The sequence below is a fragment of the Bos javanicus genome, chromosome X, assembly GCF_032452875.1.
Source record: "Bos javanicus breed banteng chromosome X, ARS-OSU_banteng_1.0, whole genome shotgun sequence".
NCBI classification, from domain to species: domain Eukaryota; kingdom Metazoa; phylum Chordata; class Mammalia; order Artiodactyla; family Bovidae; genus Bos; species Bos javanicus.
Window position 1 is genome coordinate 56,990,332 of NC_083897.1, and position 16,011 is coordinate 57,006,342.

General features: G+C 37.1%; 1 protein-coding gene across 2 annotated transcripts in view; it reads left to right on the plus strand.

Annotated features, from left to right (window-relative positions):
- Nucleotides 1-16,011, plus strand: part of RADX (RPA1 related single stranded DNA binding protein, X-linked) — a 96,765-nt gene that overhangs the window by 14,963 nt on the left and 65,791 nt on the right. For both annotated transcript variants that reach the window (XM_061409345.1, XM_061409344.1), the window contains exons 2-4: nucleotides 1,961-2,103; nucleotides 4,037-4,229; nucleotides 15,882-15,987. In XM_061409345.1, coding sequence (XP_061265329.1) covers nucleotides 1,961-2,103; nucleotides 4,037-4,229; nucleotides 15,882-15,987 — 442 coding nt within the window. The remainder of the gene's footprint in view (nucleotides 1-1,960; nucleotides 2,104-4,036; nucleotides 4,230-15,881; nucleotides 15,988-16,011) is intronic.

The window sequence follows — 16,011 nt, forward strand, 5'->3', positions numbered from 1 at the left end:
TTGCCTGGAAAATCCCACGGACGGAGGAGCCTGGTAGGCCGCAGTCCATGGGGTCGCTAGGAGTCGGACATGACTGAGCGACTTCAGTTTCACTTTTCACTTTCACGCACTGGAGAAGGAAATGGCAACCCACTCCAGTGTTCTTGCCTGGAGAATCCCAGGGATGGGGGAGACTGGTGGGCTGCCGTTTATGGGGTCGCACAGAGTAGGACACCACTGAAGTGACTTAGTATAGCATTGAGGTCTTCAGTAATTTTTTAAGACTATAAAGGGGTCCTGAGACCACCAAGTTTAAGAAACACTATTGTGTTGTTTACTAATTTTTATATTGAATATGTAGTCTATTATTTTCATTCTTTCTTTTGATAAAGAATCCACTTATTTCTATGAATTTACATGGATTCCCCATTGTCTATGTAATTTCTTTTTAACTTGTAATTTCTTTTTAGATTTTAGAGATATGTATATTCTATGAAGTTAATGAGGGGTTTTTTTGTTGTTGTTTTTACCCAATCTGGGAAAATGTTCTCCAGGCAGATGTTTGATCATGGCTGTCTGGACTCAATTGTAGCAGAAATAGTAGCTCTTACAGCTCTGGTTTTATAAAAGTGTGTAGCTTTTGAATTTATTCCACTTGTAAAGGAGGTGTATGTGCCTTCATTGGTCAAGAGTGTTCCACATACACTCTAGATAATTCAGAGCTGAGGTACAGTTTGTTTCACCATATTAAAAAGGAAATTACTTAATTGTGTCAGATCAAATACTAGTCTCTGTGATCCTGGACTAGTAGTTTTGGGAGAATCTGGAGGGAAATTTATACAAGATACCTAATACTGAAAATGGGGTGGGTATTAATGGTAGTGTTGTAATTATAAAAGGCCATTTAAACTGTTACTGAAAACAAAATACGAGAATACTTTTAATACCAAAGTTGAGGTGGTGATACATTATATAAATAAAAATGGAAGTGGAAGATGCCTTAGGGAAGTAAATGAAATGTTTGAACAAATGCTAGTTCAGGTTTTAAAAGCTGGGACTGTAGGCTATGAGAACAAAATGTGGAGAAAATTGCAGATGGAATCCCTCTTAGCCCAAGGAAGAATAAAATTAGAAATACAAATTAATCTTTTAAAGGTGATGAATAGCTTTTAAACAGTTTTGGCACTTACCAACAGGCTTGGAGATTAAAACATTTTCAAGTAAATTATATGGCATATAAAAATGTAATAAGTGCCATTGGTATGTAGAAAAATGGGATGGAGATAAGTAAGGGGATTAGTTTTCTATAGGGGGGTTAGAGCTAGCATCACTAAGAAAGTGACCTTTGAGCAAAACTTGAAGGAGAAAAAGTCACTCAGATATCTAAGAGAAAGACATTCCAGACCCAGGGAACAGCAAGTGCAAAGGCCCTGATACAGGACCGTGTCTGGAATGTTTGGGGAAAATTGAACTTACACATATGAGACTAAGGTGGGGGCAATAAAGAAATATATCATGAAAATTCTACAAATTAAATGTATAAGTGCTTAGTAGTGGGAAAATATTCCATGGTTTTGAGTTTTTTCTTAAGGAAGGTAAGTTTTGATCCAAGTCTTCCAGGAAGTAATTACACAGTTTGACAAGATAGAGAGTATTATAGATGGACAGTTCCATCTAAATGTGTTAGTTAGCATAGGTATTTACCTATATTCCAGTAACATAGTAAATCATGGGTATGTGTGTGTGTGTGTATATATATATACACACACACACACACACACACATATATATATATATATATATATATATTTAACCATTATTATTAAGGTTACTGTTTATTGCTAAGTTTTGTATGTGAGAAGTATATAGACTGGCTTAGCTGGTGAGAAGGAGTTGATTTGGGTCTGATCTGGCTACCATTTTTAACTAATAAAATAGAATTTTGAAATCACTATGACATTTTTTCTTTTTTGTATTCTAGATACCAAAATAATTTCCCTTTCTCACCTTGAGATGACCTGGTCTAATACAAAGAATCTTCCTCCATTGCTTGTGAGAATCTTATATAAATCAAAACTGCGATACTATGGAAAACCCAATAAAAAGATAATTGAGCCATACCAGGTATGAATAGTGATAAGATGTTATATGTTAATTTATCAATCATAAATTATAACTTGCAGACATGATACCTTCATTAGGATAATTTATGTTTAAATAACACATTAAAAGTTCAACTGAGTAATGTATATAATGAACATAAATATATATTTCAGAGTATTTTTCTGTATAATTTCTTATACAAAAAGGAATTATTTCTGTATTAGTGCTCTTTAGTTCCCTTGATCCAGCTAGTCTCCTTCATACCTTTTTCTGTATCTTCAGTGTTTTCCTTTTTTACTGAGATTTCTATACCAGCATATAAATATTAGTAATATATAGTCTGTGTGGGCATGCTCAGTTGCTTCAGTTGTGTCCGACTCTTTGCAACCCCATGGACTGTAGTCCTCTGTCCATGAAATTTTCCCGGTAAGAATACTGGAATGGGCTGTCATGCTTTCCTCCATGAGATCTTCTTGACCCAGGGATCAAACCCGTGTCGCCTGCATCTCCTACATTGCAGCCAGATTCTTTACTACTGAGCCACCATGGAAGCCCAGATATATAGTATAGTCTTCCATTTTAAAAAAGGAAAACAATCTTTGACATCAGGACACCTGTATTCTCTCTCTCCTTCAGGCAAGCTCCTTGAAGAAGTAGTCTACACTAGTTGTTTTCACTGTCTTGCCTCCTGTTTACTTCTCAACACAATTAACTCGGCTCTTTTCTTCAGCTGGTCACTCACTATAGAGACCTTAATTGTCAAATCTATCTGACACTTCTCTGTTATCTTGACTGCATATGATGCTGATTTCTGTCCCATTTTTTTTAAACTTAACATTTTACTGTATTTCCACATTATCAAAAATTATTTAGAGTGCTTTGCTAAGCTTTTATAATAAAAGTTATACATACTTCTAGGGAATTTGCAAAGTATATAAAGATATATTAAGCTGATAAATAATATCAACCCAAATCCTACCACTCAGTGAGAATCACTGTTAATATTAGTGTGTTTTATTTCCCCATTTTGTATGTATAGATCATATATATACATACATGTATGTATCTCTCATAAATGCATATGTCTCTGATAGCATATGTATGTCATATATACCACATCTATGCATATATGTATTCCTATCATGTATTTGTTGTTGTTTAGTTACCAAGTCATGTCCAAATCTTTGTGATCCCATGAACTATGGCCTGCCAGGCTCCTCTGTCCATGGGATTTCCTAGGCAAGAATACTGGAGTGTGTTGCCATTTCCTTCACCAGGGGATATTCACGACCCAGGGATCAAACCCGTGTCTCCTGCATTGGCAGGTGGATTCTTTATCACTGAGCCACTAGGGAAGTCCCCTATTATATATTACATATGACTATGTAATATATCATTGGAGAAGGCAATGGCACCCCATTCCAGTACTCTTGCCTGGAAAATCCCATGGACGGTGGAGCCTGGTAGGCAGCAGTCCATGGGGTCGCTATGAGTCAGACACGACTGAATGACTTCACTTTCACTTTTCACTTTCACGCATTGGGGAAGGGAATGGCAACCCACTCCAGTGTTCTTGCCTGGAGAATTCCAGGGACAGGGGAGCCTGATGGACTGCTGTCTATGGGGATCGCACAGAGTCTGACATGACTGAAGTGACTTAGCAGCAGCAGCAGCATGTCATGTATCATAGTAAATTTTCTTACAAAATGGGAATCATAGTATATATAACATTTTGTATCATTTAACATTTTCTTAAGTTTTTCTCACATTACTAAAAGTTCTTCATAACTTTTCATCATTACAGAGTCTCTCATATTACATCATAAATTACTCAGTGGTTCTCCTATAATTTTGCTTCCTCATTCTTAAAAAATAAAATTTGAACACCATGTAGGTAAAAGTAACAAATATGCATTTATTAGGTAAAATATGCTTTTACTTTTTTTTTTCCTAGACCTTTTTGGAAGTTGCTGACAGCTCAGGCACAGTGTCCATGATTATGTGGAATACCCTGTGTCCTGAGTGGTACAAAAGTCTGCATGTTGGTTTAGTTCTTCTGCTTCAAAATTATTCTATTAGAAAGAGTTATCCATTCAGGATGCAGCCTCTTCCTGTGGATCCACACATCAAACTAATTTCTACAATGGGTTAAGTATTCAGTGAATTTGTTATTTTATCAGTATTTTGTTTGTATAAATTTGTAAAGTACCATATCAGTCAAAAGAACTTAAAAATTACTGAAGCTATTAGAACCTGACAAACCTTTAAATTCCTTTATCCATAAAAAAATTTTAAGCAATCACTTAATAAGTGTATTTATTCATTTATTAAGGAAAAGCATCTGAGATATTTATTATTGATTAATGAATGCCACTTTGGATTTACTTATTTTTCTTTTCTTTCATTTTTGTATTAAAATATTAAATAGTGACTTGAATATAGTTTTTGTTACTTCAAGGTACCATTTCACAGGGCTTTTGTCAACATTCTATTTTGAAATAATTTTGAACTTATACACAGAAGTTGAAAGAATAGTATAAAGAACTCCTGTATACCACACAGATTCAGCAGTTGGCAACATTTACTTTATCATTTCTCCACTATAGATAGATAGATAGATCGATCTCACCTCTGAACCATTTGAGAATAAGTGGCAGCCATCATATATACATATCCCTTTACCTCTAAACACTTTGGTGATATTTTACTCTCTGTTTCCTAAGAACAAGAACATTCTATTACACAGTCACAGGTCACAGTATAGTTATCAAAACTAGGAAATTTAAAGTTGATATAATAATGCTATATAACTTATGATCAGTATTCAAATGTTGCCAATTATTGTAATCTTGAAAGGACTCTTCCTAATTAGTATTGAAATCACAGTATTGATATCTTGGCATCATCCTTAATATTTGGGGAACATTAGAATTAATATATTAAGTGATTGCTTAAGGTGTGGATATGACTTCTTTGAATTTCCATTTTTCAAAATTGTAGGACACATCAGTCAACAGTTTTAAGCACTGTTTTTGGTTTGTCATAGTTTTGTACTGGACCTGTATTTCTATGTATTCTGAACTCCCTAGCTGACCTATTAAGGTTAATTACATAAAGAATGTTCAGATAATGTAGCCTTTGTTCACTGTTTACCGAAACATATATTTAGGACAATTTCATATGATTCTGTATTAGTGTCTACCGGCTATTGAAGGTGGACATCAATTTGGCTGGGTGAACAAGATATTAATTAATTTGGTACGACTAGTCCATTATCGCATTACTCTTTATCGTAGGAGAAGATAAACTGATTGCTGTTGAGATTTAATTAAGAAAATGTAGTGAAAGTTGGCAAGAGGAAGCTAATTCTAAACGTGTATTATTGTGTCTGCCAATTTATAAATTCTTTCCAACAACCATGCATCTCCAAGTGACAAAATTGCTTTTTAGTAAAAATTGAGACATTCTTTGTCAATAGCAGATAAGGTAAGTGACTTTGTTGATGTCATATAATTGATCACTGGCATAGTGAAAATTGAAACCTAGTTCTCCTGATACCTAACCTAATGTTCTTTTTACTAAATACAGTGTTTTCTGATATAAAGAAAATTAACTTCAATCACAGTTTCTATGTGGCTGTGGACAAATCTAGAAATGAGTCTGTACTAATAGCTGCTTCTAAACCTTAAAAACATATGGAAAGTGGGCAATAGACAGCATGTGGTCAGTAGATAAATAGTTATTAAAACATAGCAGTGAAAGTGAATTGAGCTCTATGCTACCTCTGCTACACAGAATTATAGGGCCAGATTTTGATAATATAAACTCTCTTTTTAGGATATGCTGCTGCTGCTGCTAAGTCGCTTCAGTCGTGTCCAACTCTGTGCGACCCCATAGACGGCAGCCCACTAGGCGAAGCTATTTATACTTTTAAGTGAATAATTACAAATACAGAAATCATTTTTAAAATGAGAGCCTTAATGAGAATATGTTTAAAATGCACCGTTTAGTCTTTAGAACAGTTTTACTTATCAGTGTTAGCATCAGTCTCTGTTATCCCACACCTTTTTAATAAGTAACAGGACTTTTTCCCTCTTCATCAAGGGTCAGTGAGCTATTTCTATAAATAGCTGAATAGTAAATATTATAGGATGTATAAGCAGTATAATCTCTTTCACAACAACTCGGCTCTGTCTTTATTGAGTGAAAGTAACCAAAGATAATATGGCAATGGATGGGCATAGCTGTATTACAGTAAAACTTTTATGTGCAAGACACAGGCAGCCATCTACAAGCCATAGTTTGCCTAGTGTTCCTGTATAAGTGGATCTCAATACTATTGATATATTAGTATCATTTCAGGAGCTTTAAAGAACCATGACCACCCCACTCTCAGAGATTTTGAATTATTAATAATTATTCTGAGGAGGGGACCACACATTGATGTATCTCTGAAACTCCTCAGATGGATTCTAATGTACAGCCAGGGTTGAAAACTATTGCTCTATGATTTTTAAAAATCTCAGTGTGATTAATCATCTTTTAAAGGGAAAAAAAAAGTTCTGTGAACTGTGGTAGGCACAGGAAACACAAAGATAAGTAATATAGAATTCTACCCTTAGAATTAATCTAGCACATAGATAGAGAACCTGTGGACACAGCGGGGGAAGGAGAGGGTAGGACGAATTAAGAGAGTAGCATTGAAACATATACATTACTCTGTGTAAAAAAGATAGCTAGTGGGAAGCTGCTGTATAGTACAGGGAGCGCAACTAGGTCCTCTGTGATGACCTAAGGAGTGGTTAAGAGGCTCAGGAAGGAGGGGATATATGTATATTTATAGATGATTCATGTTGTCGTACAGCAGAAACCAACACAACAATTATCCTCCAATTTAAAAAAATAATTAGTCTAGCAGGGTAACAGATATGTAAGATGAACAAATTACATTAACATGAAAGACTGCTGACAGTAAACGGTAAGAAAAAAGGATGAATGGAAGGGGAGAGGAAATGAACAGAAATGTAGTTGAGGAAAGAGTGAATGGTCTGGACAGTAGGAGAATGGGTTGAATTGGAGAAAACGTAAGTAAGGGTTAGGAATAAGAACAGTGTAGTTTAAATGTTATGAGAGAACACATGAGAAAGAGTACGCAACGAGGGTCAGTTTGGTCAGTACAGAAATAAGGATCTGTGATACTATCACTGCCTTCTAGGTGTTGATGTTGGAACACAAACCGTTGGGGTAATTTAGCTTGGTTTATTTTTTCATGCTTACACATAATAGTTGTAAGTTATAGAAAATAATGTAATTTTAAAGAAACTAAATAAATGGAAGCTTGTGAAGATGAAAATTCTGTTGTAAAAAAAAGGACATATTTGCTGGCAATGTATGATTTTTGTATACTGACTTTTTGTTTATTGTTCTGTCCTATCTTATACAAAATAGTGTTCAGTTGACATACACAAATGATAAACCTTTTAAAGTCTTGAGATTTTCAGACTGTATTACATAATACATATTGAGGTAATAACCTTAGGTGTTTTGGGTTTGGAGTGAAGGAAGTTTTTAATTCATTTGAAATCCTAGCATTTTAGAGCTGGGAGGGACCTTGAGTATAACTGAATAACTATGGCTATGAAAGTGCTTTGTAAAATGCAAACTATTTTCTAGGTACAAGGTAATACCATGTAATACAAACTTTGTTCACTCATATATGAAGAGGTAAAAGAGAATTTTGTAGTCACATGTTTGGTAATAGGCAAAATGAGAAAGCAGTCATCTTCATTCTGGTTTAATCTTTGTTTGCTACATAGCAAATCCTTAGAAAAACATTGACATTAAGAAATAAGAAACCCAGATAGTTCTATAACTATTAAAGTGAATCAGAGGTTTAAAATAATCACACACACACCCACCACTCACTCACCAGGCAGGTATCATTGTATAAGCAAATTCTAGCAAACATCGAAGGAATGTATCATTAGAGAATAAAATAAAAAGGTATACTCTCTGACTTATTCTTTGCTACCAATATAACCTTGATAATTAAAACCAAATAAGAATTTTATGAATGTGGAAAACTAAAGGCTATCTTCAGCTATGAACATATATACAGATATACAAAATTGAAGGTTAGCAAACTGAATTGTTATATGTAAAAAAAAAAATGATTACACATTGTGACTAAGCTGTATTGTTTTCCAGCAATGCAAAGTTGATTTTACTTACAAAAATAGACAAGTGTCACTGCCACATTAATAGATTAAAGAAGGTTGTCCTAGCAGAGCCATAAAAGTCATTTGCTAAAATTTTACACACATTCATAAATTTTAAAAAGAAAATACCAAGAAAAGGAACTTTCCATAACTGATAAAGGATGTTTGCAAAACCAAATGAAAACAAACAACTCTTAAGGGGAAAATTTAGAAACACTCCAAAATTTTTTTTTGGGGGGGGCATGCCTTGTGTCATACCAGATCTTAGTTCCCCAACCAGGGATTGAACCTGAGCCTTCTGTAGCAGAAGGGCAGAATCTTAATGACTGGACTACTAAGGAAGTCCTGAAACACTCCTTTGTAAAATGGGGACCACTGATGGTCTCTTATTACTATTTCTGTTTAATGTTGTACAGGCTGCCCTTGCCAATGTGGGGATGTGTGAGTGCCTGTGTGCTCAGTTGTGTCTTGATTCTTTGCGACCCCATGGACTCTAGCCCACTAGGCTTCTCTGTCCTTGGAATTCTCCAGTCAAGAATACTGGGGTGGGTTACCATTTCCTCCTCCAGGGGATCTTCCCAACCCAGGGATCAAATCCGCTTTGGCAGGTCAGTTCTTTACCACTGCACTGCCTAGTGAGAAGATAAAATCCATTAAAAGCATAAGAGCTTTTTATTGAGGTATAGTTGATGTATTGGCCTCCTGGGTAGCTCAGCTGGTAAAGAATCTGCCTGCAATGCAGTAGACCCCCATTTGATTCCTGGGTTGGAAAGTTCCCCCGGAGAAGGGATGGGCTACCCACTCCAGTATTCTTGGGCTTCCCCAGTAGCTCAGATGGTAAAGAATCCTGCAATGCAGCAGACCTTGGTTTGATCCTTGGGTTGGGAAGATCCCCTAGAGGAAGGCATGGCAACCCACGCCAGTATTCTTGCCTGGAGAATCCCATGGACAGAGGAGCCTAGCTGGCTACAGTCCATGGAGTTGCAAAGAGTTGAACACAATGGAGCAACTAGGCACAGCACAACACAGTTGCTGTATTGCTTTACAATATGTTAGTTTCAGGTGTCCTACATAGTGACTTGACATTTGCATACATTACAAAATGATCACCATAAGTCTAGTGACTACCTGTCCCCAAAGAAAGTTATTATAATGTTTTTATAAAGTTATTATAACTTCTTATTTTGTATATTTGGAGAAGGCAATGGCACCCCACTCCAGTACTCCTGCCTGGAAAATCCCATGGACAGAGGAGCCTGGTGGGCTGCAGTCCATGGGGTCGCTAAGAGTCGGACACGACTGAGTGACCTCACTTTGACTTTTCACTTTCCTGCATTGGAGAAGGAAATGGCAACCCACTCCGGTGTTCTTGCCTGGAGAATCCCAGGGACGGAGGAGCCTGGTGGGCTGCCGTCTATGGGGTCGCACAGAGTTGGACACGACTGAAGCGACTTAGCAGTAGCAGTATTTTGTATATTACATCCCCTTGGCTTACTTGTTTTATTATATAACTGCAAGTTTGTACCTCTTAATTCCCATCACCTATTTCATCCCCCAACCCCTGGCAACAGCTGATTTATTCTGTGTATCTGTGAATCTGTTTTTGTTTTGTATGTTGAATTTATTTTAAGATTCCACACATACGTGAGACCATATGGTATTTATATTTCTTTATCTAGCTTATTTCACGTAGCATAATATCCTCTAGATCCATCCATGTTTCAAGTAGCAAGATTTCATTATTTTTGATGGCTGAGTAATATTCCACTGTGTGTGTGTGTGTGTGTGTGTGTGTGTGTGTGTGTGTGTGTGTTTGTCACACACACCACATCTTCTTTATCCATTAGTCTGTCATTGGACATTTAGGTTGCTTCCATGTCTTGACTATTGTAAATGACACTTCAGTGAACACTGATGTGCATATACCTTTTTGAATTAGTGTTTTTGTTTTTTCAGGTAAATAGCCAGAAGTAAAATTGCTGGGTCATATGGTAGTTCTGTTTTTAACTTTTTGAGAAACCTCTATACTGTTGTCTGTAGGGGCTGCATCAATTTACAATCCCAACAGTGCACAAAGGTACCCTTTCCTTTACATACCTGCCAACATCTGTTATTTGTTGTCTTTTATGATGATAGCCATTCTAACAGGTGTGTGGTGGTATCTCATTATGGTTTTGATTTGCAGTTTCCTAATGATTAGTGATGTTATGCATCTTTTCATGTCCATTGGACATCTTTGTGTTGTCTGAGAAAAATAAATATCTATTCAGGTCCTCTTCCCAGCTTTTAATTTAGTTTTTTTTTTCTTTAGTATTTGTATAAATTATTTGTCTATTTTAGATATTAATCCCTTATTGAATTATCATTTGTAAACACCTTCTCCCTTCAATGGGCTCTCTTTTCATTTTGTTGATAGTTTACTTTGCTTTGCAAAAGTTTGACGTGGTCACATTTGTTTATTTTTGTTTTTATTTCCCTTGCCTCAGGAGACAGATCCAAAAATATATGCTAAGACCAATGTCAGAGAGCACAGGGCCTCTGTTTTCTTTTTTTTTTTATTTTTTATTTTTTAACTTTTAGAAGTTTTAGGGTTTTAGGTCTTACATTTAAGCCTTTAATCCATTTTGAGTTTTATCTTTGTATATGGTGTGAGAAAGTAGTCCAGTTTGATTCTTTTGCATAGAGCTGTCCAATATTCCCAATGTCATTTATTGAAGAGGCTGTTTTTCCCCATTCTTGCCTCCTTTGTCATGGATTAATTGACCATATAAGCATGGATCACAAGGGCTATATGCTTAGGGGTGCCTCCTATGCCGGTTGTGTGAGCCTTCCTATTGTGAATGACTACTGTGGACATGCTGGTAGGCAGGGCACCCCTGGCCTAGTTGGCTGCCAGACCCTACCTTGTGTGGAGGCTGCTAGCCACTGGAAGGTGGGAGCCAGTCCCTGGGCAAGGGATGGGATTGTCGAGTGGGTCCATGGCTAGTGCCAGCCTGCTGGTGGGTGGGCCTGGGTTACTGCAGGAATAGCTGCTTGGAGAAGGAAATGGCAACCCACTCCAGGGTTCTTGCCTGGAGAATCCCAGGGATGGGGGAACCTGGTGGGCTGCTCTCTATGGGGTCGCACAGAGTTGTACACAACTGAAGCGACTTAGCAGCAGCAGCAGCTGCTTGGTATGGAGGTGTCCCAGGACTGGAGCTGACCAGCTAGTGGGTGTGTAAGCCAGAGACTTCTGCCATAGGGCAAAGCCCCAGTCACACCTGACCCACAGACTCTGCTGTGGACCTTCAAGGATGCAGCAGAGAATGGGGGAGAGGCTGCCCTGGCAAGGTTTCTTTCACCTTAAGGACACCTTCTCTTCTCTAGTCTGTGTCATCCCTAACTTTCACTCTTGAGAAAACACTAAATACTGGAGGATCAGAAAGAGGGCATCTGGTGTATTGAGACACCCATTAGGATTTTGATAAGTCCCCCAAGGTGCACCTTGAGGTCTCTTGATGTTTTCCATTTGAGGAACTGATGCAGTTCCAGTTCAGGGGTTTCTCCCTGTAGACAGGGCACCCAGTTTGTAAGGCACTGCTTTGCACAAATGTCACAGGCTTAGTGGGACTTGGAAGTCACATTTGGGGCATTCTTGCCATTTGGTTTTTTGAATTTCTGGGCATCTCTTTGCCATTTGCTTTTTTGGGGTAACTTCCTGCAGGCGTGATTTGGTTTGGTTTGTTTGCTTTGAGTGCACAGATATTTTGTACTAATTGCTTCCTTTAAGGTTCCATCTCCAAGTCCCCTAGGAAAAATCCTAAGTGATTGGTAGACCTATCATTATGATCCAATGAGGAGAAAACAGAAACTTGATGAAACTTTAACAAAGGCTTTCTAGGGGGAAACTTGGATTTCTGTCTTTGAGATGTAAATGTTCTATCTTATCTTCCTAGGACATTCTGTGTTTGTGTGTTGGTATGTATGTATGTATGTGTTTTGAAAACTCTGACCTTTTGGATAAAGGTCACAGGTCTAATGGAACTGGGAAGCCATGTTAATGTGACTCTGGCTGGCTAGGTTTTGGTTTATTCTGGTTACTTTGGTAACGCACAGACATCTGGTACTAACTGCTTCCTGTAAGGCTTCCTCTACGTTTTCTTGTTTCTTTCTCCTCAAATCCCTGCGAACAGGCTAGTGGCTATGGAAGCAACTGAGGAACTCTGGCCAGGGTTACTCTCTGGTGTGTTCCAAAGGCCCTGCAGCCCACTGTGCCACAGTATCTGCCACCCAAGCAAGTGAAGGCTCTCCTTTCCTTCTGCCTTAAGTTGAGAACCAGGCCAATTAAAATTGTGCAAGCACAGGTCAGGCACTTAAAAGCCATTAGGGTGCCTGCTGCTTGAAGACTCCCTTGACAGGATAAGGGGGATCATGGAATGGACCAGGCTAATAGGGTATCCACCCCCAACAAGACAACTTCCGTGCAATGCCAGACACATCTGGTTCAAGCATAACACTGAGCCCACTTTTCCCTGGCCGCTGCCTTCCTGGCAAGACTATGAGGTGGATTCCTCAGCCTATCTTTCCTATTACTGTCACCTCTTTCCCCCTTGGTCCGGATTGATTTACAGGAGGCTAAGTGTTGCCTCTGAGCCTTCCCAAGAGGCCTTCTTCCCTAAGCTAGAAAGGGAAAAACTTTCCAACATAGGTAAATTGGTATGTCAGTCCTTCAGTTTCATTGAGGTAGCCACACAATTCTTTTTTTTAAAAAAAAGGAAAAACAAAACTATCCTTGTTTTACAAATGTAATCTTTACAGGACCAGAAGGGTGGCTCCAAAATTAATCCAAAACCCACCAGTCCTTTTACCACTTCCCAAATCTTCCATGTTTATCTTAAGAGGCTTGTAAATATTTTCAAAAAGGGAAACAAAGTCATCCTAGGAAGAACTTGCCTGTATCTTTGAGATGCAAGTGTCCTATCTGGTCTTCTCAGGACCACTCATCTCTGCTGTCTCTTAAAATGCAAATTTTAGAGGGGGTAAACTAGAAGTTGGCTTGTCCAAGGTAAACAGAAATCCTAAATGCTTTTTCTGCAAATATTTAGCCATCTAGCCAAGTGAATCTGACTTGTTTCATCTGTCAGAAACCCAATTTTAATGCAACTTCTTTTGTAAACTGATGGGTTTTACATTGCTGAACCTGACTCAGGACTGAAATCTTAAAATAAGAACTAAGGTCTCTGTGTGTGTATATGTATCTTTGACTTTGGATAACATTGCCTTGGTTGATTTGTAAAAGAGCTCTATTTAATTGGCTTAAATAAAAGTAAGTACTTACAAACCAAACAATTCAAAATACAAAAGAAATTAAGCTAAGTGAGTTTCAGGCTCACATGAGCTGGGAAGTATTTAGAATCAAATTAATATCTGAAATTAATGTTTGTTATTACAAATTTGTCAGCAAGGAAAGGAACTTGGTATGAAGAAAATTTTAAGGACAGAAAATGTAAATGAAATAAGAGCTTTAGATAAATTCTATTAAGAGTAATAGTGGCATAGTGGTAAAGAATCTGCCTGCTGATGCAGGAGATGCAGGTTTCATTCCTGGCTTGGGAAGATTCCCTGGAGGAGGAAATGTCAACCCACTCCAGTATTCTTGCCTGGAAAACCTCATGGACAGAGGAACTTGGTGGACTACAGTCCATGGGGTCGCAGAGTTGGACACGACTGAGCATACAATATGAAGAGAAAAAAAATGACATTATATTCCTATATCACAGCTATAAAAATCAATGCCAGAGATATCAAATGCTTAAATATGATAGGCAAAACTTTTAGAAGAACTTACAGAAAGTATCTGTTTGCCTTTAGGATAAGGAAGCATCTTGTGGATAGCACAAAGAAATGGTAACCATAAAAGAAAGATTAATAAGCTTAACTACATTAAAATTAAGAACTTCTGGGACTTCCCTGGTGGTCCAATGGCTGACTCCATGCTCCCAGTGTAGAGGGCCCAGGTTCTATTCCTAATCGGGAAACTAGATCCCACATGCCACAGCTAAGAGTTTAAATGCCACAGGTAAAAAAGATCCTGCATGCTGCAACTAAGACCCAGCAGAGCCAAATAAATAAATAAAATATTTTTTAAAGGATAAAACAAAAATTAAGAACTTTTGTCCATCAAAAGACACCCCCCAAAAATTCAAAAACTGGGTGAAGATATTTGCAATAGTATAATCAACAAAGGTATGCAATATATATAAACAACTAATACAAATAAGAAAAAGGCAATCCAGTAGAAAAAATGTTCAAAAATATTAGGAGTATTTCACGAAAGAGGATGCATAGATGAACTATAGGTATATGAAATGTTGTTGAACATAATTAGTCGTAAGAGAAGTACAAAATAAGACCACAACAAATTGCCATTTTGTATCATTAGATTGACAAAAAATAAGAAAGTTAGGAATTTCCCTGGCTGTCCAGAGATTAAGACTCTGTGCTTCCACTGCAGGAGTCACAGGTTCAATCCCTGGTCAGGGAACTAAGATTCCATACGCTGCGTGGTACAGCCAAAATAAATAAATAAATAAATTTAACAGAACCAAAATTTGGAGAGGATGTGGCTCAATGGAATTCTTGTACATTGCTGCTGAAACTGTTAATAGTTTAATATTTAATATTTAGTAAATATTAATAAATATTTATAATATTAATAAACTAAGTGAAGAGTTAATAAATACTACTTTAGAATAGTTTGGAATTATCCTATAGAGTGACTTCCCTGGTGGCTCAGACAGTAAAGCATCTGCCTACAATGTTAGAGACCCTTGTTCGATCCCTGGTTTGGGAAGATCCTCTGGAGAAGGAAATGGCAACCCACTCCAGTACTCTTGCTTAGAAAATCCCATGGACAGAGGAGCATGGTAGGCTCCTACAGTCCCTGGAGTCACAAAGAGTCGGACATGACTGAGCAAATTCTTCATCCTATACAGTGGAACATTTGCATATTTTATAATCCAGGTTTTCCCTTCTGGATATAATACCTTAGAAAGTATTTGCCTGTGTGTACAAGGAGATATGTCGAAAAAAATTCATAGTTACTGTTTGTCATGACAAAAGCTGGAAATAACCCATATGTCCAGCAATATGATCAAGAGTAAATAGAATTGTAGTATATCAACGCCCTGGAACATTATTCGCAGTAGAAAGGAAAAAAAAAAAAAAATGCTACACGCAGCTGCATGGATGAATTTTAAGACCATAATGTTAAGTGGGGAAAAAAGTAGCCCTAGAATACTACATTATGGTGTTACTCCATTCATTTAAAGTTCAAAAACAAATCCAAATAGTGTACTATTTGGGCAAAAACACTTAAGTGATTTTTTTTAAACCTTTTTAAAAATTTAAGTATATGGTAAAACACAAAGATAAGTGGATGTGATAATGTCAGAATAGATAGAAGAAAGCTATTGAAAATGATCTAGTTCTTAGGTTTAGTGGTGGACTCAAAGCATTCAATCTATTTTTTGCTGTGTGATATATACATGTGTATATTATTTTATATGTATATCATATTAAAGTAATATATTTCTTTTTCAGAAATCTGCCTGAATATTCGAGATTTTCCTAATATAATTATCATCCCAGAAAAACAGGTGAAACCAGAATGGAGATTGCCAAAATTAAATCACCGTTTTGTTACAAGGTAAAATAGATTCTTGTAAAATAT